The sequence below is a fragment of the Ceratotherium simum genome, chromosome 13 (assembly GCF_057802395.1).
Source record: "Ceratotherium simum simum isolate JZ-2026a chromosome 13, ASM5780239v1, whole genome shotgun sequence".
In the NCBI taxonomy this organism is placed as follows: domain Eukaryota; kingdom Metazoa; phylum Chordata; class Mammalia; order Perissodactyla; family Rhinocerotidae; genus Ceratotherium; species Ceratotherium simum.
This window is the reverse complement of record NC_141912.1, coordinates 56,076,904-56,102,108: the sequence shown is the minus strand read 5'-3', so window position 1 is coordinate 56,102,108 and position 25,205 is coordinate 56,076,904. Positions and strand designations below refer to the sequence as shown.

Here is a 25,205-nt window from a genome sequence, read left to right as displayed (position 1 = left end):
AGTGGGTCAGTACGTTACTCAAGTTTAAGTCAAGAGACACTACCAACCAAATCCTAGAGATAAAATCCGTTGACTACTTGACATTAAATTTCTCGTGAATAATCACTATGTTTACATTTACAAAACTATATAGCTAATACAAGTAAAACAATTTCTAAATTTTTAAATTTAAAATAAAAAATTACTGCATGTGAAGTACAATCCACACACAGAAAAATGTGCATAAGAATACAGTTTGGTGATTTTTCACAAATAGACACACACGTGTAACCAGCACCAAGATCAACAAAGCACTAGCACCCTGGAAGCCCCTCGCCCAGTCACGATCCCCTCCTCACCAAGTAACCATTATCCTAACTTGAGCAGACTACTTTTCCTGTTTTTGTGCTTTGTAAAGGCGGACTTACTCCGTATGTACTTTTGTGTCTTTTTTATACCCAATTTTACGTTTCTACAGTTCATCTACGTTGTTGCCTGTAGTTGCAGATTGCTCTTCTCATTGCTATGTAGTATTCCATTATATAAACACTGTGAATTTGTTAATTTATTCTACTGTTGATGGTCTTTGGGTTATTTCCACTCTTGGGGGCTGTTACAACAGATGCCGCTGCGAGCATTCTGACACCTGTCTGGGGGTGCCCTGTAAGGACGCGTTTCTCGGCTGTATCCGTAGACGGGGAACTGTCGGGGCATAGGGTATGTTCCTTCAGTAGACAGTTGTTCCAGTTTACATTCCAGCAGCAGGGCAGAAGAATTCAGTTACTCCACATCCTCGCCAACACTTGGGTATTTTCCATTTTTCCCTCCTATTCTATTCTATTTTGAAACACAAAAACCGCTGAAGCAAACTTTAGACTGCTTTTGGGGGGACCTTTTCGTTTGTGGTTTGGTTCTCTGAATGATTAACCATCTCAGGCTTCTCACGGTCCAGCCACAACGTGCGGACTGGGAGTGCGTTTTCGACTTTGCTCGACATCTTTGCTCACCCCGCCGCCTGGATGCCATCCAGTCCAGAAAATAAGGTGTGTGCCCAAGGCGGGGCACGTCCTTCCAGCACTCTGAAGTCTGATCACTGTGTAGGCGAAACTTAGGCGGACCTTCTTCGGTCAATTTCTCTTTGCTCGAGTCCACGGAGCAGGAGCTCCTGCCCGCCCCCGGTGTCCCCACTGCACGCCCGGGTTCCCGCCAGGAGGCGCGGGGAACGCAGAGCTGCCGCCCTCCGCGACCGGCCAGAACAGGGGAGGAGCGGGCGGGGGCCGGGCCGGCGCGGAGCATGCGCAGACCGAGCCCGGCGCATGCTCCGCAGCGCGGCGGGTCCGCGGCTGAGGGGCGTCGAGTCTCCCGCCACCCCCGGCGGAGCTGCCGCTGAGCCGCTTGTTCGGAGCCCTGCTGCCAGTCAAGTTCATTAAAAATTCGGAGTCCTTCTGAAAAGAGCGAGAGCGGGCGCGAGCCAGCCGGGCGGCCCCGCCGGGGGACCTGGCGCGCCGGGAGGCGGCGGCGGCGGCGGTTGCGCCGCGACCAGGAGGAGCCGGTCGCCGGGCGGCGGGTCCGCGGCGGGCGGGGACGGTGAGTAGCGGCTGGCGCCGCGGGGCGGCGAGGTGCGCTCTGCGCCGCTCCGGGGCTGATGGCTCCTGCGGCTCCGCGGGGCGGGAGCCGCCTCTGCCCGGGGGCCCGGCGTGCGCCGTCCCCCGGGACTGGGGAGGGGCGTCGGGCGGGGGCCTCCGGCCCCGGGCTCCCCTCCCCCGGCCGGGCGCCAAGCGCCCGCCCCCCGCCTCCGAGCGCGGAGCCCGAGTTCCAGCCGGAGGAGTGGGCGGCGGCGCCCGCCCGCGCCCCCTGCCAGCTCCCGGCGGGCCGCTCGCCCTGGGGCTGGCTCCCTGGAATTGCCCCTTGGGCGGGAAGGAGCGGGGGGAGCGGGGGCGAGCGCCCGGCTTCTCGCCTCCCCCAACCCGCAGATGGGGAGGGGACCCCCCAGGCCGGCGAGATACCAACAAGGGGCGCCCAGTGCCCGTGTTAGGTGTGAGGGGGAAGAGGGTCCCACGCTCTCCTCTGGCCTTCAGATCCCATTCCTCCCTGCGGCGGGGCCCCCTCCTTACCCTGGGCCCCACCCTTCCCTAGTTTTTTGCTCGGAGACCGCTAGAATATGAATGAGCCTGACAGCACTATTTCATTGACTCTGGCTCCCACGGAATTACTTTACTCGGAGATCCGAGGAGCCGTCGGCAGCTCCCAGGCACAGGGACCTGAGGGTGTGTGTGTGACACAGGGGTAACTTCACATCAGGATCTAGTGAAGTGACAGTAGAGTCTGAAAAGGGATGTTTACTTCTCTGCGTTTTATATAACTCCTAACAGCTTCTAGATAACTTCATTGAGCCCAAGAAGTTTTTCGGTGAATTTTTATAAATATAATGCTACCTGTACTGAAGTACAGGCTGTTCCTGTTCTAATTTATTAGACTGCACTGGTTGGCAAGATCTTTAAAATTAAATTTGGGGAAAAGAGCATTTATGTAAAGTGTTACTGTCAAGCTTTTTAATTATCGTACTCAGAATTACGCTTATTTTCTAAGAACTTAATTGTCTTGATATGTTTCTTTAGATCTATAGAGTGGTGGGTGATCATCGCAAGTCAGACTGCCGGTGTTAAAATCTGATTCCACTTTTTTCTTTAAATTTTATTATTTTTTAAATTATCATATGGTAAAATTGACTTTGTGGGGGGTGTGCAGTTCTGTGAATTTTAGGTTCGTGTGACGACCAGGACAATCAGCCTATAGAACAGTTCTATCACCTCCAAGAAACTCACGCTATCCTTTTATATCCTTCCTCTTAGCGCTAGCTAACCGCTGGCAATTACTGATCTTTTCCAGAACGTCATATAAATGGAATCATACAATATGTAACCTTTTGATGCTGACTTCTTTTACTCAGCATAATGCCTTTGAGATTCCTCCAAGTTGTTGCATGTATCAACAATTTCTTCTTTTTTTATTGCTGAGCAGTATTCCGTTAGATGGATGTGCCACAGTTTGTTTATGCATCCGCCCACTGAGGGACAGTTGGATTGTTTCCAGGTTGTGGTGATTACGATTAGAGCTGCTGTAGACATTCATGTACAGGTTTTTGTGGGAACATAAGTTTTCATTTCTCTAGGGTATTGCTAGGAGTGGGATTGCAGGGTCATATAAAGTATGTCTAACTTGATAAGAAGCTGTCACACTGATTTCCACAGTGGCTGTATCATTTCACATTCTCACCAGCAGGGTGTGAGAGACCAGTTGCTCCACATCCTACCTTGCACTTCGTATTGTCAGTATTTTAAATTTAGCCCTTCTAATAGGCATGTAATGGTATCTTGTGGCTTTAATGTGTCTTTATCTCATGGCTAAAGATGTTGACTATCTTTGCATGTGCTTATCTGACATGTTTAATCTTTGGTCAGTATCTGGCCAAGAGTTTTGCCCATTTTTTAGTTGGGTTGTTTGCCTTCTTGTGTTGAGTTTTGAGGGTTCTTCATATGTTCTGGATACAAGTTATTTGTTAGATAAGTGTTTTGCAAATATTTTCTTGCAGTCATTCTTTTACAGGTGCCTTTCCCAGAGCAAATGTTTTTAATTTTGAAGAAGTCTAATTTATCAATTTTTCCTTTTGTGGATCTTTGGTATCATGTCTAAGAACTCTGCCTAACCCAGGTTAAGAAGATTTTCACCTTTTTTTTTTTTTTTTAAAGGCAACATGTTTATTTATTTAATTTATTTATTTATTCCCCCCCCCCCAAAGCCCCAGTAGATAGTTGTATGTCATAGCTGCACATCCTTCTAGTTGCTGCATGTGGGACGTGGCCTCAGCATGGCCAGAGAAGCGGTGCGTCGGTGCGCGCCCAGGATCCGAACCCAGGCCGCCAGTAGCGGAGCGGGCACACTCAACCACTAAGCCACGGGGCTGGCCCCATCACCTTCTAAAAGTTTTCTTCTAGATGGTATAGTTTTACGTTTAGATCTGTGATCCATTTTGAAATATTTGTATAAGGTGTGACGTGAAGGTTTCCTTTTTTGCATATGAATGTCCAGTTGTTCCATCACTGTTTGTTGAAAAGATTGTCTTTTCTCCATTGAGTTGTTTTTGCACCTTTGTCAAAAATTAATTGGCTGTATTTGTATGGGTCTATTTTTGGACCCTTTCTTCTGTTCCATTGATTTATGTATCTTTCTCTTTGCCAGTATCACACTTTCATGATTTGTGTAGCTTTATAGTGTGTTAAAATCGGGTGGTATGATTTCCTTCAATTCTTTTTCAAAATTGTTTCAGCTATTCTGGTTCCTTTACCTTTCCATATAAAGTTTAGAATCAGCTTGTCTCTAACTCAAAACATCCTGCTAGTAGTTTGGAATTGCATTAAACAATAGATCAGTTTGGGGAGAGTTGCTGTTTTTTACTTGGTTGAGTCTTCCAATCTATGAACATGATATGTGTTTCCATTTATTTAGGTCTTTGTTTCATTAGTGTTTTGTAGTTTTCAGGACACAGATCCTGTACATGTTTTGTTAGATTTATACCAAAGTATTTAATTTTTCTGGAACTGTTGTAAATGTTTTAAAATTTTTGGTTTCAAATTGTGCATTCTTAGGATATAGATGCACAATTTAGTATTGTGTGTTGCTCTTGTGTCCTGTGTCCTTACTAAACTCACTTATTCCAGGATTTTTTTCTGGGGGGGGATTCCTTGGAGTTTTCTACACAATCATGTCATCTGTCAATAGAGACAGTTTTATTTCCTTTTTCCCTAATCTGTAAGTGTTTTATTTATTTTTGTTGTCTTTTGCCTTGGCTACGACTTTGTGTGTGATAAATGAGAGTAGTGAGAGTGGACTCAGTCTAAAGGGGGAAAGCAGTCCGTCTTTCAGAGTTAAATATGATGTTAGTTGTGGAGTTTTTTAATAGATGCCATTTATCAGGGTGAAGAAGTTCTCTTCTGTTTCTAGTTTGCTGAGAGTTTTTCTCACAAACGGATGCTGAATTTTGTCAGATATTTCCTCTGCCTCAATTGACACGTGATGTGGTTTTTCTTCTTCACTCTGTTAATATAGTGGATTACGTTGATTCATTTTTGAGTGTTGAACCAGCCTTGCATTCTCAGAATAAAGCCCACTTGGTCCTGGTTATTCTTTATATATATATTGCTGGATTCAATTTACTAATATTTTGTTGAGGATTTTTGTGTTTGTGTTCATGAGGGGATGTTTGTGTAGTTTTCTTTTCTGTATTGTCTTTATGTGGTGTTGGTATCAAGATAATGCTGGCTTTATAAAAGAAGTTGGGAAGCATTTCCTCCTGTTCTGTATTCTGGAAGAGATTGTGTATCATTGGTGTTAATTCTTGAAAAGTTTAGTAGAATTCTCCAGTGAAAGCACCTGAGCCTGGAGATTTCTTTTTGAGTTTTTAAATTACAAATTCAGTTTCCTTAATAATTAAGGCTATTCACATTGTCTGTTTCGTATTGGGTGAGTTGTTGAAGTTAATGCTTTTCAAGGAATTGGTCCATTTCATCTAAGTTGTCAAATTTATGTGTGTAGAGTTGTTTGTTGTGTTGTCAGTTGAGTCTGCACAGTCTGTAGTGATAGCCCCTATTTCATTCCTGATACTGGTAATTTGTCTTCTCTCTTTCTTCTGTTTGTCAATTTTTTTGCTCTTTTCAAAACACCAGGTTTTGTTTCATAATTTTCTCAATTTTTCTGTTTTCAGTTTCATTGATTTCTGCTCTTATCTTTATTATTTCCATCCTTTTCCTTGCTTTGGGTTTATTTTGCTCTTTTCTAGTTTCTTGAGGTGGAAGCTTAGATTATTGATTTGAGACTTTTCTTCTTTTGTAAGGTAAGCCTTTAGTGCTGTAAATTTTCCCTCTCAGCACTTCATTAGATGTGTCTCACAAATTTTGACATGTTGCATTTTCATTTTCGTTCAATTATTTTTTTCAATTTCTCTCGAGTTTCTTATTTGGCCCACGGATTGTTTAGAAGTCTGTGTTTTTAGTTTCCAAGTGTTGGGAGATTTTCCTATTATCTTTCTGTTACTGATTTCTAGTTTGATTTCATTGTGGTCCCATTATTTTGAGTTTGTTGAGGCTTGTTTTATGGCCTAGGATATGTTCTATCTTGGTATATTTTCAGTGGCTGTTTGAAAAGAAGTATATTCTGCTGTTGTTGTGTGGACAGTTCTATAAATGTTGATTAGATTCTGATAGTTTTATTGTGTTCTTAGAATTTCATTTTGTTTTATGTGTAGGTTTTTGAGTATATCTGTTTGTGTAACTTTAGTGGTTGCTCTGGGTGTTACATTATATGTATGTAATTTATCACAGTCTCTTGATGTCAGCATTTTACCAGTTCACATGAAGTATAGAAACCTTACCTCCCTTTATATCCTTTTATCTCTCCCATTTATAATTAATTGTCTTAAATATTTTCTCTACATATATTGAAAACTACATTGGACAGTGTTATGATTTTTGTCTCACCTGCCAAACGTAATTTAGAACGCTCAAGAGAAGTCTGTTCAAAATAGACTTTAAAACAAAAACTGTAAAACGAGACAAAGAAGGGCATTACATAATGATCAAGGGAACAATCCAACAAGAGGATATAACACTTGTAAATATCTACGCACCCAATGTAGGTGCACCTAAATATATAAAGCAATTATTAACAGACATAAAAACAGAAATAGACAGTAACACAATAATAGTAGGGGACTTTAACACTCCACTTACACCAACGGATAGATCATCCAAACAGAAGATCAATAAGGAAACATTGGCCTTAAACGACACACTAGAACAGATGGACCTAGTAGATATATACAGAGCATTCCATCCAAAAACCGAAGAATACACGTTCTTTTCAAATGCACATGGAACGTTCTCCAGGATTGATCACATATTAGGCCACAAAACAAGTCTCCATAAATTTAAGAAGATTGAAATAATACCAAGCATCTTTTCTGACCACAAAGGTATGAAACTAGAAATCAACTATAGGAAGAAAATCAGAAAAGCCACAAATACATGGAGATTAAACAAAATGCTACTGAACAACGACTGGGTTAATGAAGAAATCAAAGAAGAAATCAAAAATGCCTGGAGACAAATGAAAATGAAAATACGACATGCCAGAATTTATGGGATACAGCAAAAGCGGTTCTAAGAGGGAAGTTTATAGCAATACAGGCCTATCTCAACAAACAAGAAAAATCTCAAATAAACAATCTAACAATGCACCTAAAGGAACTGGAAAAAGAAGAACAAACAAAGCCCAAAATCAGTAGAAGAAGGGAAATAATAAAAATCAGAGCAGAAATAAATGAAATAGAGACCAAAAAAACAATAGAAAAAATTAATAAAACCAAGAGCTGGTTCTTTGAAAAGATCAACAAAATAGACAAACCTTTAGCTAGACTCACCAATAAAAAGAGAGAAGGCACAAATAAGTAAAATCAGAAATGAAAGAGGAGTGGTTACAACAGACACCTCAGAAATACAAAAGATTATAAGAGAATACTATGAAAAACTATATGCCAACCAATTCGACAATCTGGAAGAAATGGATAAATTCTTAGAATCATACAACCTTCCAAAACTGGATCAAGAAGAAGTAGAGAATTTGAATAGACCAATCACCAGTAAGGAGATCGAAACAGTAATCAAAAACCTCCCCAAAAATAAAAGTCCAGGACCAGACGGCTTCCCTGGTGAATTCTACCAAACATTCAAAGAAGACTTAATACCTATCCTTCTCAAACTCTTCCAAAAATTGAGGAGGGGGAAGCTCCTAACTCATTCTACTGAAGCTGACATTACCCTGATACCAAAACCAGACAAGGACAACACAAAAAGAAAATTACAGGCCAATATCACTGATGAACATCGATGCAAAAATCCTCAACAAAATACTAGCAAATCGCATACAACAATACGTTAAAAAGATTATACACCATGATCAAGTGGGATTTATTCCAGGTATGCAGGGATGGTTTAACATTCGCAAATCAATCAACGTAATACACCACATTAATAAAATGAAGAACAAAAATCACATGATCATCTCAATAGATGCAGAGAAAGCATTTGACAAGATCCAGCATCCATTTATGATAAAAACTCTGAATAAAATGGGTATAGAAGGAAAGTACCTCAACATAATAAAGACCATATATGAGAAACCCACAGCTAATATCATCCTCAATGGTGAAAAACTGAAATCTATCCCTCTAAGAACAGGAACCAGACAAGGATGCCCACTGTCACCACTCCTATTTAACATAGTATTGGAAGTCCTAGCCAGAGCAATCAGGCAAGAGAAAGAAATAAAAGGGATCCAAATTGGAAAGGAAGAAGTGAAACTGTCACTATTTGCAGATGACATGATTTTATATATAGAAAACCCTAAAGAATCCACCAGAAAACTTTTAGAAGTAATAAACGAATATGGGAAAGTTGCAGGATACAAAATCAACATACAAAAATCAGTTGCATTTCTGTACACTAACAACGAAGTAGCAGAAAGAGAAATTAAGAATACCATCCCATTTACAATTGCAACAAAAAGAATAAAATACCTAGGAATAAACTTAACCAAAGAGGTGAAAGATCTGTACACCGAAAACTATAAAACATTTCTGAAAGAAATTGAAGAAGACACAAAGAAATGGAAAGATATTCCGTGCTCTTGGATTGGAAGAATTAACATAGTTAAGATGTCCATACTTCCCAAAGCCATCTATAGATTCAATGCAATCCCTATCAAAGTTCCAACAACATTTTTCACAGAAATAGAACAAAGAATCCTAAAATTTATATGGAACAACAAAAGACCCCGAATAGCTAAAGAAATCCTGAGAAAAAAGAACAAAGCTGGAGGTATCACACTCCCTGATTTCAAAATATACTACAAAGCTGTAGTAACCAAAACAGCATGGTACTGGCACAAAAACAGACACACAGATCAATGGAATAGAATCGAAAGCCCAGAAATAAACCCACACATCTATGGACAGCTAATCTTTGACAAAGGAGCCAAGAACATACAATGGGGAAAAGAAAGTCTCTTCAACAAATGGTGTTGGGAAAACTGGATAGCCATATGCAAAAAAATGAAAGTAGACTCTTACCTTACACCATACACAAAAATTAACTCCAAATGGATTAAAGACTTGAATGTAAGACCTGAAACTGTGAAAGTTCTAGAAGAAAACATAGGCAGTACGCTCTTCGACATCAGTCTTAGCAACATCTTTTCAAACACCACATCTGACCGGGCAAGAGAAACAATAGAAAAAATAAACAAATGGGACTACATCAAACTAAAAAGCTTCTGCACAGCAAAGGAAACCATCAACAAAGCGAAAAGACAACCTAACAATTGGGAGAAGATATTTGCAAACCATACATCTGATAAGGGCTTAATCTTCAAAATATATAAAGAACTCATGCATCTCAACAACAAAAACTACCAACCCAATTAAAAATGGGCAAAAGACCTGAACAGACATTTCTCCAAAGAAGATATACAGATGGCCAACAGACACATGAAAAGATGTTCAAAATCACTAACTATCAGGGAAATGCAAATCAAAACTACAATGAGATATCACCTCACGCCCGTCAGAATGGCTATAATTAACAAGACAGGAAACAACATGTGTTGAAGAGGTTGTGGAGAGAAGGGAACTCTCATACACTGCTGGTGGGAGTGCAAACTGGTGCAGCCACTATGGAAAACAGTATGGAGATTCCTCAAAAAATCAACGATAGAACTACCATATGATCCAGCTATTCCACTGTTGGGTATTTATCCAAAGAACTTGAAAACACCAATTTGCAAAGGTACATGCACCCCTGTGTTCATTGCAGCCTTATTCACGATAGCCAAGACTTGGAAGCAACCTAAGTGCCCATCAAGGGACGAATGGATATATATATATATATCCATATATATATGGTATATATACACAATGGAATACTACTCAGCCATAAGAAACGATGAAATCCAGCCATTTGTGACAACATGGATGGACATTGAGGGCATGATGCAAAGTGACATAAGTCAGATGGAGAAGGTCAAATACCGTATGATTTCCTTCATTAAGTAGTAGATGATAACAACAATAAACAAACACATAGGGACAGAGATTGGATTGGTGGTTACCAGAGGGGAAGGGGGGAGGGAGGAGGGTGAAAGGGATAATTGGGTACATGTGTGTGGTGATGGGTTGTAATTAGTATTTTGGTGGTGAACATGATGTAATCTATGCAGAAATAGAAGTACAATGATGTACACCTGAAATTTTTACAATGTTATAAACCAATGTTACTGCAATAAACAAAAAATTTAAAAAAATAAAAAAAAATAAATAAATAAATAAATAAATTAAAAAAATAAAAAAATAAAAAAAAAGAGAAGTCTGTTGTATTTACCCATGTTTTTGCTCTTACTATGTTCTTTTTTCTGTTCTGATAGTCTAAGTTTTTTTTTTTTTAAATCATCTACTTATGTCTGAGGTGGAGACCTGGAGCCTATACTTTAACAAGTGCTCCTAGATGATTCTTAGGATCATGCAAGTTTGAATCCCTAGGGACAATTACTGAGAGTCCATTAGGGACAAAGAAAAGACTGTTCTTTACATTTCAGACTTGTTTTGTGTAGTGGTTATATAGATGGATTTTCAGTTAAGGTAGCTGGAATATAACAGTTAAGTAGGCAGGAACTTAACTAGTAATTTTAAGAAGAAATTGACTTTCTGTTCTTTTCAGTCTGAAAGGCAAACAGTGCAGATTCTGTGACTTTCATTGTACAATAGCTGTAACTAGTCTGAGACTAGAGAAAGAACGCGTGGTATAAGCTTATTTGTAGAGGACTCACTGTAACCTGAGCACTGAAGCCCGTAACAAAGAGCCCAGTGCTGTCACACGGTTGTACGTTATTACACACAACCTTTCTTGGGGGTGCTTTTCTAGGGACATCAATTATTCCTTGTGAGGTTGAAAAGCAGTTTCCTTAGATTTTGTATTTGTTGCCCGTTTGGTGGTAACTATAGAGCATTTATTATATTGTATAAAACTACCATTTATGAATGCTTAACTTTGACTCTACTCAGTGCTTTATATGTATCATTGATCAACAGTCCTGTGAAGTAAATATCCTCAGGAAATTGAAGCTTAAGGAGGTTAAGCAGTTGCTTCACTAACAGCACAGAACTAGGAAATGGCAACTTGAAATCAGGCTGCAGCTAACACCCTTAGTCTTAGTCTCTATGGAAGGTAGGACTAGGTAATCTAGGCGTTTATTGATACCTGGATTGTGCTATTGATAAGGATTCAAAAATGAATGATGTTATTTTCCCTCCTTTCAAAGAATTTACATTATCTAAACAGGGTGGGGAGGGGGCCTCCATCATGGAAACAAATTCTTTCAATACAGTATAATTATTTCTTGATAAAACAATTGTAGCTTATTTTGTACAATTTTTATGTCATGAAAAAATAATTTTATTTTAAACCTCAGATTTGAGAGAGAAGATCTGATCACCTGCAATTAAAGTTGGTACAGAAACCTTTTCAACTCCAAAAATGTTGGAGGAAGATATGGAAGTGGCCATCAAGATGGTGGTTGTAGGGAATGGAGCAGTTGGAAAATCAAGTATGATTCAGCGATATTGCAAAGGCATTTTTACAAAAGACTACAAGAAAACCATTGGAGTTGATTTTTTGGAGCGACAAATCCAGTATGTACTTGGCCATTTTATCCCCTTTGTTTTGATTTGTGAACTGTATCCAAGACTTTCCTCAGAATGCTAGTAACTAACGACAGTGTAGGCCAGGGTTAGGCATCTAGTGGTAGTGGCCCAGGGGACGGTGGTGATCTTCACTTGCTCAGTCCTGTATGTAGCTTTGTCCTGCTCTTTTGCCCCTGTTCCTCTCTCATGTTTTTTCTTTTTTTCCTATTTCCCTCCCCCTCCCCCCTTTTCTTGCTTCTATCCGTTTTATGTTTATCGGTGGCACCTTGGGCACTTCTAAAACACAAACTGATGCTTGACTGTAATGGGATTTCCATCCACTATTTATTTGGAAGGAAAGTTACCTGTCTCTCAGAATAGTTTTCATTTCATATATTACGGGATCCTTTTGTTTAGAATGTCTCTTCTCCTTTTGAAACTGGTCAAGACTGTGTAGAAGTTAAAGAATTAATAATTTTTTTTTTACTTTAAGGAAATAAGAGAAAGCAGATTTGGGAGGATTAAATACTCCTATGAAAAGGAAATCTTATTTCAGGAAATCCAATTGGATACTGAAACACATCAGAGCAACACTTTTGTCGTTAGTCCTGAGAACTTTTAAGGATATTTTAAGGACAGGAAACAAACTAAAATATATTACAGAAACAAGTAACGTTAAACCAATCTGACCTAACTAGCCCAGACATTAGCATCAAAGACAGTTGTGTTCATTCTTTTAAAGATTGTTGAAGTTCTAATCTGTATTCTGTTACCTTCTTTTTTTTTTTTTAACACTTCTGTATTTGCTTCCTTTCTTAGATATTTTAAGAGGATTCATTTTAAGTCTTGATGTTTATTTTTTGTACTTGTTATCTGAACCAAATTAATATTTTAAGTATACAGTTGATCCCTATTATTCATAGATTTGTATTTGCAAATTAACCTATTTGCTAAAATTTATTTGTAACCCCAGAATCAGTACTCGCAGTGCTTTGGTTATCATTTGTGGACATGCACAGAGCAGCAGAAAATTTGAGGCACCCCGCACGTACGTTCCCAGCTTAGGTCGAACAAGGCGACCCTTTTCCCTCTTGTTTCCTCTCTCATACCACAAACAAGTGTTCTTTTTGTGTTCTATTTTTGTGCTTTTTGTTAGTGACTTTGCTGTTTAAGATGGCTCCCACACACAGTACTGAAGTGCCGTCTAGTGTTCCCAAGTGTAAGAAGGCTGGGACGTGCCTTACGGAGAAAATTTATGTGTTAGATAAGGCAGTTCAGTGTTGATGAATTAACAATAAATATTAAACCAGGTGTCTTTGTAGAAAAGCACACCTAAAACAAGGTTGTGTATTTATTGGTGGATGAAAACATAACCAGGGGCTTGCAGGAACCTAGCCCTGTGTTTCCCCAGGAGCATGGTTCAGTACTCGCTAATTCCGTGTCTGCAGTGACTTTATAGAACATAACTCCTGTGAATAAGACAATGGATTGCATGACAAAATAGAATAAATTTTTGAGTTAAAGGGCAAGAACACAGGTAAGCTGCTTCTTTCTTACTCTTATTCCATCACTTGTGCACCAGCACCCCTTAGAATGTGCAGTGAGGGGAGAGGGGCACTGACCTAAGGGAACCCCCTTTCCCAGTCCTGCTGGTCTCAGAGCCACCACTGTCTGTGACTGTTGTCGGAGGAAAAACATGATAGGTGAATCCAAACCATGTGTCAAGTTACAGCTTTGGGGGAGTGTCTTTCCACCTTTCCTTCACTGTGGGTAACGGTATCAACATTCAAGGGTACTCAGACTTTTTCAGAGTGAAGCTGACAATGTAGTTTTAGTACCTCCAGGTTTGAAAAATAAAAATATACACAAAGCTATATTGCTAAAGACATTTCCCTTACATATGAAATACATCCATCTCTTGTTTCAGAGTTAATGATGAAGATGTCAGATTAATGTTATGGGATACGGCAGGTCAAGAGGAATTTGATGCAATAACAAAGGCCTACTATCGAGGTAAACTGTAGGATTTACTTTTTTGTTTGGGCGTATTCTTTTGGCTAAACAAAGAACTTTGCTTTTTTTGTTTCCATAGAAAAGTTTCTCTTTAAGAATAGTTAAAATAATTTCAGAGTATTTTTTTAACCCCAGGTCATTCTTCTTCTAAAGATCTCGTTGAGTGGTAAATAATACTTCGTACTGTAGACAGTTGGTCTCTGCCTTAGAATTACATGTCTCATATAGTCGTTCCCAGACTGAATCAGTCAGAAACTGTTAAATGCCTGCTTTTGACTCCAAGGAAGTGACTGCATAGTCAGAGAACAAAAACTAACATGAAAAAATAAACCCCTGCAAATAAGAGGACATTTTGTTACAACACATGAAATGGCGTTGGTAAAGCCTTCCCAGCACCGTCGGAGTTCAGAGACGGTGTGAGACACGTGTGAAAAGAAGGAACCACAACTACAGGATTTGAGGCTCTAACATAGGGGATCAAATTACTCAAGAAAAGCTTAGATTTCCAAACGCAACTTAAAGTTTCCGTTAACATTTTCCTATAAAATTTTGTTCTTTTCTTTGGAATTTTGAACAGCATTTGTAGTGTTTCTCGGCCTCACTGCCAGTGGTGATTGTAATGAGAGAGCAGAATAACTGAAAGCTTGATCTGGTCATGTCAATCAGGTGTCATTATAGCCTGGGGACGCCAAGTAAATATTAACTGATAATTCATGTCAACAAGTGTTTAGTCCTCTGCATTTCCCAGAGGCTGTGGGAGACAGAAAGGCACATTTGACATACAAATTGGTCCCTCTGTGACATCTCCCCTTCTCCGAACTTTTCACTTTCTTGCTGTAACTAAAACTTGATTGTTTCCTAAAGACACTGCTTCCCCTGCAACTCTCTCAAGTGGTGATCTTGTTACCCACATCCCCCTATCCTCATATTCTTTAAGACCTGAAGAATATCGGGCAGGGGCATGTCTTCTGTGTTTCCTATTGCTGCTTCCAAACCGTTGCTCTTCCTTCTTCTTCAAAAACCTCAGCACCTGGAAAGCCCAAGTCCTGAGTCTTTTCCCTCCCACTAACCCCCTCGTGGTTGCCAAGGTCCATCAATTTCCTTCACGCCTCCTTCCTTGACAACATTGGCATCTGTCTAGTTTTCCTTTCCACAGTTGTTCAGATTATACTTTCTGTAAATTGAGCCTGTTGTTCATTTGCTTGTCCTTCTCAAGGCCAGTAATTTTTTCGTCACCTCTCGATCTCAACCTCTGTAGTGTCCTACTCTCTGACCACCACTTCCTGTGATTCCAGCTTGCTGACAGTAATACCCACACTTTGTTCTTGAACCCATCCAAGTCTGCTGCTCACTGACCTACCCTTTTTTACTGTGACCTTCTGCATGGCTTTCTCTCCTTCCTCAGCTTGGTTTTTCCAGTCCTGTAAACATTTCCTTGTAAACACCCTTAACTCCCTGCCCTTTGCTCTCTGCATAATACTTGCACAGCAAAATACCCCACCCAATTAAACCCAAGTATCCGCCTGTTCTGTATGTGCGTCCAAGCCCCTGGACCTTATTAGAGAATATGAGACAGAACCATTCTGACTGAACTTTGACGTGAAGATCACTGAACTTGAGTGAGTACTAAGTGCTGCCAGACAGTCTGCATATGCTGCTGTACTGAAGTCTCCTTGCATTTTCCAAAATGGCAAAGAGATCTCTTGCCTTCACCTTCAGGACCCTTTCCTCCTCCCACTCTCAGCTGATGTCCTTGCTTCATTCTTCTTTCAGAAAATAGATGCAATCAGATGGAAATGCTTCCTTCTCGTTACCAGATCACTTCCTTGGTTAAGACTCTCGAGTCACTTGCTCTTGCTGGAGCAAGAAGTCCAGGCATTTTAGCCTGGCGTCCTTGTCTGGCCTCGTCTCCTGTTGTACTGACTCTTGAGAAATCCCCGCCTTATTTCTTTCCCTTATACACTGTGCCTGGAATGCTTTCTTGTCCTGTTTGGTCTTTCTACTAAGCTTTTACCTTAAAGTCTAACTTATAAATCTGTGAAACCTCTGACCCCTACATCTAAAAACGTTAGTCACTTTCTTTTGACCTACTTCTGTACATTTATGCATTTATCACACTATGTAATGTTTGCATATTTATCTTTCCTAATACATTGTGAGTTCCTTGAGATTACTTATCCTTATGAAAAGTTGTGAGTTTTTTGGTCTTTGTCTCCCCAGCCATTCGCACAGTACCTGTTGGCTAAAGTGAATTCAGTTGCCCTTTAGGAGGCAGTATCATTTTGGTTAATTTTTTTAAAAAAGTGAAGTTCTGGATACATTCCACAGCCTCATTTTACTTATCAGATTTTGCAAGTTCATAGTCTAAGTTACAGATGAAAATATTAACATACCTTTATAAACATTATTTTATTTAAAGGTATTTGTTCTCTAGACTGAGAGCCTCAAGAGAGCAGGATTGTATCTGTCTTATTTGTGGATGCCCCATGCCTGCTTCTCAAGACTTGAAGGCTCATGCAACAAATGTATATTGACTCTTGAATGGCTGTTATGTTTTAGGCACATAACAGGCATTGTGAATCTTGCCCCAGTTTCTTTATCTTGGCCTGTGCTTATATTCATGTATTAACATTTTTTGGAAGTATATCTGAGACGTTTCCTTAAAGGTAATGCTTTTTCACATCTTAAATCTCTTTTTCTCTTTTTTAATCCACTCATTAGTACCATAGAGCTTAAAACACCTTCTATCTTAGTAAGTAGAGGGATAGCATTCAATACTAAACAGTCCTGAAGACCAGAGATATGGGGGCAGTAATGAATTATTTGTTCAAAGTCTCATTCAACCTCCTCCCTTAGAAGACACTGCTTTAATGAAACTGAAATAATAGTTGTATATAATGGAAATTATTCTACTTCTTCATGGAGGTCTTAACTTCTTTGATATGTCACCTTATACAACTTGAGAGGGAATATATGTATGTCCTGGATCATCTGAGAAGCAGTATTTGAAAATACTGAATAGGTGTATTGAAATAGCAGTGTACCAGTATACTTCTCTTGAAGAAACCTATATATATAAAAGTTTTACTTGACAATGCTAATGAATTTTTGTTACAGTTTCATATAAACACATAAACTTTTCTACTTTATACAGAATTTTCCACTGATTTTAAGTAGCTTGCTACCTAGTTTATTTGCAAATTTATACCTATATTATATAAAATATATATACTTGAGGAATAGGATGAATTCAAACATCTTGTTTTTTCCACTTTTGAAAATGTGGGATTTATTGTAATAATGGCAACTGAGATCTAATGAAAACATAATTTCACTAACATATAAGCAACCAAACAAGTTACCTTTCTAAATCCCTACCAAGGAAGCTTGACTTCCACTGCCTGCTCTAAGAAAACATTTCAGTTCCTTGAGAAACTAAGAGAGGTACACCCCTCAGGTGTCATCCTAATAGCACTACCACCAGTTACCGCTCACTCCATTTGCTGTGTCCTGAAAGGCTTCGCGTCCACAACGCTTTGATTGTCACTTTCCTGTGGATGCCAGTTTGGATCTTGAGCACCTGTATCATGGTGTGAGATGGGAGTTAGGTTCTAACTACCCAAAGCTCTTCTTAGAATAGATGGTATTTTTATCAAATTATGAATTTCTTCAGCATTGATGCTGTTGGTTAACAGGTCCTAAATGTACCTTTTGTTTTTGAGGAAAGGTTATTTGTATTTTTTGAGTGGGGTTATTACCACCACAGCCCCCTCACACACAGGAAAAAATAAAGCAAACAAAAAACTTAGATGGAAACACCAAAAAGTAGTGGAATTACATGAGATTTTCATTATTTTCTTGTTACCTATCTAGCTTTTTTGCTTTCTAAATTCTCTGCCTGAAATATATGTTCTTTTTGTGAGGAAAAAAATGGTTGTGTTATTTCTTTTTAAGCTTTTGACAATTTAATATGACAGTATTACTATTTAACCAGTATGGTTATTTTTGGAGAATGTATTTACCATTGTGTATCTATAATTTAAAAAGGCAAAATTGTGTGAGTATAAAATGATCTCAAAGTTTAATTTTAAAAATTGCAGAACTGGTCAAATGGGGAAAATGATTTGATTTGTATATAAATAAAAAGAAGATGTTGGAACCATATAGTTAAGTAGATCATTTGTGTCCTTGATTTGAAAGAAAAAAAGACCAGGTAGCTAAGAATATTTTAATTTTCCTCTGTCGTTGAGGTATTAATGCTTTCTCTAGTTTTTGCCGTAAGCCTATGTCCAACGTTATTACCTTTCAGTTTTTTTTTATTTGGCTCATCAGTTTGTTGTGTACTTTGTATTATAGTTGAGGACTTTTGAGGTGTCCACAGATCATACTGTTTCTCTTTAATATGTCTACAAAGACCATTCTTTGGCAGAAGCCAAAAAGAGAGCCCATAATTATCAGTATTTACATCTTAATTTACTATGGGTGATGTTTAAATTACTTTCCACTGTGTTTCATTTGGACTGAAAGGCTTTAAATAGCTTTTGTCCCTGTATTTAACATTTTAACTTAAAGTGATCTTAAGCACATAGATGTCTTTTGAAAGCTTATCTTAAAATGCAACTCTTTTTAGCCAACTGTGTTAAAATAGCACAGAGGGTGGGATGCTGAGACAGGCCTTCAGTTTCAGCTTCTTGTTTTTCCAAGCTGTAGGAATAAACATATATCACAACACAATTTGAATTAAGAAACCAACAGTGACAGTTACAGATAAATTTGCGAAATGGCATAGTGAACATTCTTTTAGGCCTTCCTTTGGGGTTCCATCAGAATGCTTTTGGTTGCTGACAACAGAAAAGCAATTTCAAACTGGCTTAAACCACAAAGGTTTATTGACTTGTTTCATATAAAAGTTTGGAAGTAGTATAGCTTTCATTTGTGGTGTGTTCCAACTGTAACCTCATTGATTCCCCTGGCCTGCCTGCCTCCCTCCTTGTGTGGGGGTCCCCCTCAGGCTGATTTTCCTCTTGGTTGCAAGATTGCTGCCATTAGCAGTGGGAGCCACGTGCTTTGTTCACATGTTGACAAGAGAGGGTTACTTCCTACAACAGTACATCAAAAGCCCTCAGCTTTTATCTGATTAGACCACCCTTGAGCAGATTGCAGTCAGCAGTTGGAGGAATGTGATTATCCTAATGGGCTGGGTGCTGCCTCCAGAGCAAAGAGTAGGTTTAGCCTGCCTTATCCACTTGGCTACTATACAATGGAGGAGAGGTGTTCTCTGGAAAGGAGAGGAACTGGATGCCAGCTAGGCAACCAGGTAGTATCCGCTACTAATATAGATTCAGATGATGATATAATTAAATAGAAATAGAGACTAGGAAGAGAAGGTACGGGCTGGGAAGAAGAGTTAAGTAAGATATAGATTTAGTGATAGAAACACTATGCTTTATAAAAATATGACTTACTGATTTATGTCCTAGAAGTATATTATTCAAGATGCATAAAAATTTAAAAATTAAAATTTTAAAAAGAAAAATTTTATCGTAATTCATTTAAAAGACCTATTATATCAGAAACCATTGCTCAAAGGCATTATTATGTTGTTGGAATACTGGCTTAATTGTACAGTGAGACATGTTGAAACATGACCTCAATTGTAAATAGGTTAGAATGGAGCACAGATCATAGGAGGAAGCCTTTTGGGATCCCAAATGACTCCTCTTTTTTTTTTTTTTTTAATTTTTTGTTTATTGCAGTAACATTGGTTTATAACATTGTAAAAATTTCAGGTGTACATCATTGTACTTCTATTTCTGCATAGATTACATCATGTTCACCACCAAAATACTAATTACAATGACTCCTCTTAAACTCGTAAGTTCACCCTGGGCAGTAGAAACCGTGCTTAGTTAGTACACAAAGTTATATACAACGTTAAATAGATTTTCATTATAGTTTTTTATGGTGATTTGGTTCTGAGACAAAAATGCTTCTCACTGGCGGTATGTGGAAATGAAGCTACAGACTTGAGACCTGTTGTCTGAGATTTTGCACATAAATAGAAGGAAACCCTTATTTTTCTAAAAAGTACTTTCTTTTACAAACATACGTGAATGTAAATTGTTGGAAATGAAATAGCTTTGGACAAGAAGGAAGTGTCCGATTGTAAATGCAAGAATTAAGGGCAACAGAACTAGACTATGCAAGAGTCTCAGATTTATTTATTTTGAAATTGTGTGAGCGTGGAATCTGCGATAGGTTGTTCATTGAATAATAGTGTGTGCTTTAGATTATATGGAGTGTCAAAAAGAATAAGGACAAGCATTTTAAGTCCAGAGTAATTTCTATAATAGTGTATAAAGCCGTGTGTTTCTCTTTGGCCTTGGCCTGTGTCAGATTTTATGCTGTGTACTCCAGAGCAGTGTTTCTTACACTTCAATGTGCACATGAACCCCTGGGGAGCTCGTTAAAATGCAGACTCCAATTCAGTAGACCTGTGGGTGGCTCTGTGATTCTGCGTTTCCACAAGCTCCCAGGTGACACTGATGCTGGTCCTCAGCCACATGCAGAACAAGTCTAGAGACCACCTTGTAGGGTTTTTCAGTGATTTGAGGACAGAATTACTCTCTACACATTGTGTGTCTTGGGGAGTATTTTCTGAAGTGCCTTCAGAAATAGTAACTTTTTTTGAATGATCTTCTTAATTAGGAATAAATATTTGCTATTGGTGATCTTATAATTGACGCCAAAAACTTCTTCAGACTCTGTATTCCTGATGTTTGGATAAGTGGGGTGGAGTACTGTTAGAAGGGATTCATTTGTGGGTGGTTTACTGTTAGCTGTGATGAAGAAGTAACTTTCCCAACAGCGTGATCCGCAGAGTAGGTAGTATCGAAGGAAGATTGAATGGGAGGAAAATAAAGGTCTTTTTAAAATATAGGGATAGGAAACACTAACTGCCTTTAAATATTAGGTTAAGTATGTCCAAATGACTGCAACAGAGAAATTAAAAACATGATTAATTTTCCTAAAGATGACATACCAACAACTTGAGGTCAAAGGGAGAAAAAGAACGGATAATAGTGTAGGGTCACTTTTGAATTAAGAATATTTAAAGTAATTGGTATGATGAACAGGCACAGCTTATGAACTTACCAAAATGCAACTTCCGTTTCAGTCTCTCACTGTCCCTTCACATTTGATTAGGCAGGAGGAGGAGAAGTCCTTTCCTTGACCCTAAATGAACACTCCCCGCGGCTCATGTCTTTTCTAGGCACTCCCAAGTACTTTTTCTCAACTGCCTCAGAGTTATTTCTAGTCATAAACTTGATAGTCTCACCCTGGTGATTAGAATAGTAGTCCTGTGTAGTAATCAAAACTCCAAATGTAATTTAGCATTAAATCTCCCGTCCTCTGGGGTTTCGGCAGGCCAGTCCTTGTGGTCTGGAAAGGGAATGTTGGTTGCGTCCCTCCCTCTCCCAGTGTCTTCCCTAGCTTGCTAGAGATGTTTCTTCTTTCTCCTGGGTCAGGCCTAGGAGAGAGGGAGTTGGGAGGCAGGAGCTCGGTGGCAGGTGCTATTGTCTGATGTTAGGCCCTCTGGATGGCAGATGTTTACAGATGCTTCTTTCTCTAGGTTTCATCCTGGATTCCTCCAGGGTTCCCAGCTTTGGGGATATTTCTTCTGGGCAAACGTGGGCTTGGTTCTGGCAGTTGCTCAGCTCCTTTGTGGGAGTCAAGCATTCCACCTCCATCTTCCCTTACACCACGCTCCCATCACTTGCCAAGTGGCCCTATTCGACGTGATATAAAATGCCCCCATGCTGGCTGCTCTTGTGGTTCACCTCTGCCCGTATGAAATTTGTGGGCATTCTTTGTCTTGCCGTCGGTGGGAGCACAGTTACTTCCCAAATGCACTTCGCATGTTGTTGTCTGTTGGTCCTGCCTTTCCCTTCCTCCCAACCACTGCCTCTTGCTCAGGCTTGAATCAGGGCACCATCAGTCCAGAGTGTCCCCCAGTTGCTGGGGACACACGTCATGTTCCGTGAGTGGTCTTGCTGAAGTCACTCCTTCCAGGCTGAGGTAAGGAGGTAATGGCAGTACTCCCCATCCCACCCCACCTTCCTGAAAGAGAGAGAACACTTGGAGTGGGCAATACTTTCTCTAAAGAAATTCTTTACAAATCCCCTTCCTTCCCCATCTTCTCAATTCTTAAAAAAAAAAAATTCTGGAAGTGCTTGAGGAAGTTCCAGAATTGTATAACAGATTTGTAGCCATTTCCTGTGTAAATTCTGCAGATAGTGATCTATCTTGCACACCTTTTGGAATCTGGTATTTGTTATCTGTTTTATTGGTACCTTAGTCAAAATTTTGTTGAAAGAGTCCTCTTTTAACTTTTTTTAATGTATATTAGAAAGGGCTTTTTTTTTTTTTTTTTAACTTTTTAGGGTTTTCCTAAACATAAAAGAACCATCACATATCACAATTTGACAGATTATTTTATCTCTATGGATAGATAATAATATTTAGTTAGGGGAAATTAAAACGAGTAGTTGCCCAACATTTGTCAAAATTATTATAACCATAAATTAATCCAGGTTGTCCGTTTTTTTTTTCATTTTGGTAGTACATTTAGGTTGAACAAGATGAGGTGGTTGCAGCATCCCCTCTGAAGGCTTAGTCTCGGGTGACCCATCTGCTTCAGAGATTGTGTACCATTCTTTCAGGAGATTGCAGTTACTCTTGTTATGACTTATTTCTGTCACCTTAGTTCAGGTTTTATATTTTCTGTAGTTCTTTCTCTTTTTTTAGAATTTTCTTTCCTCCTTGACATTGGATGAATCTACTTTTCTCCTGTGGTTTAGTACTCACACGTTCTCTCTCTATGTTACGGGATTGCCTTTAACTTACAACACTTTCTTAGTTTGAGCCTCTCCCCCAGCACACACGCAGAGCAGTTCTTAGCACAGCTGAGTGGGAGTGGTTTATTTGGGAGGTGATCCCAGGAAGTAGCGAGACTAGGGAAAGAAGGGAGAACAACCTGTAGAGGATTCATTAATGAGCTAGTTATTACTGTAGGCAAGTGAGGACGAATCCCTGTGAGGAACTATGTAGACTCGCCTCAGGATGGTCCCACCAAAGTGTGACTGAGGTGTTTATTCTATCCCCCATGAGCTGAAGCTCCCTCCAGAGGCATCAGTTCCCCCTAAATGATGCTCTAAACCAAGAGTCCTTCTGAAGCATCAGAAAAAGTCCTGAGGCAGAAAAGCAGAGAGCCCCCTGCAGCATATGCTGGGTAGGATCTTGGCACCAGGCAGGAACTGTCCCCCAGCTGCCGTGAAACCAGGGGCTGAGGGATGAGGGACAAGGGATGAGCGCAGGGCCTCGGGGGTCTGCCACACATGTGTCTGTTCACTGACCTCCCTTGATTTCTTCAACATACCAATATTCCATCTTCCTCCTCTGGGACAGGCCCTTTAGCAAAGTCCCGCCTTCCTTTGGTCTCTCCCCACTCAGTCCCCCCTAAATAATTATGGTGTCATTATTGTCACTGACTAATTGCCCCAAGGAACTCAAGGGTGGGTTCAGAAGCATTTAACTGTTTAAGAGATGCAATCACCAACCACCCTGAACCAGACCAGGTGTCACCACAAGAGCGAGGCCTATGACCTTTGCCTCATTTTAGTGCTAAGGTCTCCTCTCTGGCAGGAGCTTAGGCCTTATGACCGTAACCTGCAGTGTGTGTGGAAGCGCTTTTCCAGCTGAGCCTGCGCAAGCGAATGCCCACCTCTCCCTTTTGAATATTCACTCCCCATCCGGAATAAAAGGCCCCTGCTGTCCCATGCTCAGGGATGCCATGACTTTGGAAATGATTCTGCGTGGCCTCCTATTTGCTGCAAATAACTTCTCTTTGTGTGACAGCTGCTTCCGGTTGAGTCTGTAACTCATCAGAAGGCGAACCCACTTTTTGTTCAGTAACGTTATGACATATTTCTTTTGTCCTTTGATCCTTGATTGTTTAAACCATGCTGTGCTTTTCTTAGTTAAGCATTCCTCCTGCTTGTATCTCTGGCATCATCTGCTTAGGGTTTTTTTTTTCTGTATTTTGGGTTTTTTTAAGTGTCTAAGACCTTGTATACCTGAAAATACCCTATTGGGCCCTCAAATTTAAATGACAGTTGACTGGGTATAAAATTCTGGGTTTAAGCTAACAAATAGAGTTTCATAAGAACAATTTCTTAAAGTATCATTAAATAATGTTTTATTTGTAGTTTAAGTAATACTAGAGTTCAAGTAAATATAAATTTATTTACCAATACACTAGTGTGATCTCTTCAGTTTTATTTCTCCTTAAATTCTGAGAAAGTCTCAGGGTCTCTCCCCAACCCCTGAATTTTGTATAGTTAATTTAATTTATTCTTGAGTTAAACCTGTTCTGGAGTAGGGAAGCTTTTCCCAGGTGAAGCTTCTGCTTTTGCAGTACCAGTAATCTGCTGCTTTTCTCTTTCATTACGCGCTCTTTTGCTTTCCACAGTATCTCCTCTGGGAGTACACACACCTCTTTGGCCTTAGAGTCTTAGCCCAGGTATGTGTGTCTTGAGTCTCAGTAGGAAACTCTTAGACCTGAGGGATCTGGAAGGAAGGAGTAGTGGGGAGAAATCCTGCCGTGACAAGTCCTCTTGACCTTGGGATGGTTCTCCCTGGTCGAGCACACACCTCCCTTTGTCACCAGGCTGCCTGATTCAAGCTGATTCAACAGCTAATCATTTGTAAAAGGACTTCTTCCAGAAGGTTGCTGCTTATTTTCGATCTTAGATATTATCTACCTAATGTGATAGTTGATAGTTAAAATATTGTCAGTGAGTGTATAGTATGGCTATTAGCAGTTGAACAGGGTCAAAAACTAAATTAAACTTTTTCCTCTCTATTATGTATATGTTTTTGACTTTCGGCACAGGTTCTTAAATTATTCCTTAGCATCACTGGTATTCTCCTACTAAAATAAAGTAATGTAGATTTTTTGTAAAAAAGAATGAGAAAATTGATGATTTTTTTCCTCATAGATCTTTCTTAAATGTGCTAAAAGAAAATGAGAAGCAAGTGACAAATATTAACAGGAAGAACTTGGCAACAGCCTATCCTTCCTGCTCAGTTTATGATTCTCTCCAGCTCTTATCATGTGATTAAGTAGGTACATGAGTATTTGGTGGAGTTCCGAAAACAGTGTGTATAGCTTTGAGGGAACTTTGACACTTGTACAAGTTTGAGAACCACTGTTCTTAGTAAAAATTGGTTCTTTAAATTAGAAAATAAAGTTTATATGTTAAAAAATAAGCAGAGTGTTACAAACATGAGTTCAACATTGTTTACATAAAAATTGGTTTGAATAGGCAGAAGTTGCCCTCACCCTGCATCGGATTGTTTCCTTAAT

At 39.6% G+C, this 25,205-nt stretch overlaps 1 protein-coding gene across 1 annotated transcript in view; it reads left to right on the top strand.

The window, feature by feature from the left end:
* Positions 1 to 1,324: 1,324 nt before the first annotated feature.
* RAB23 (RAB23, member RAS oncogene family) overlaps positions 1,325 to 25,205 on the top strand; it is a 33,141-nt gene continuing 9,260 nt past the window's right edge. Inside the window, exons 1-3 of the mRNA XM_087438763.1 lie at positions 1,325 to 1,566; positions 11,554 to 11,773; positions 13,692 to 13,777. Of these exons, the coding sequence (XP_087294889.1) occupies positions 11,619 to 11,773; positions 13,692 to 13,777 (241 nt within the window). The 5' untranslated portion in view covers positions 1,325 to 1,566; positions 11,554 to 11,618. The remainder of the gene's footprint in view (positions 1,567 to 11,553; positions 11,774 to 13,691; positions 13,778 to 25,205) is intronic.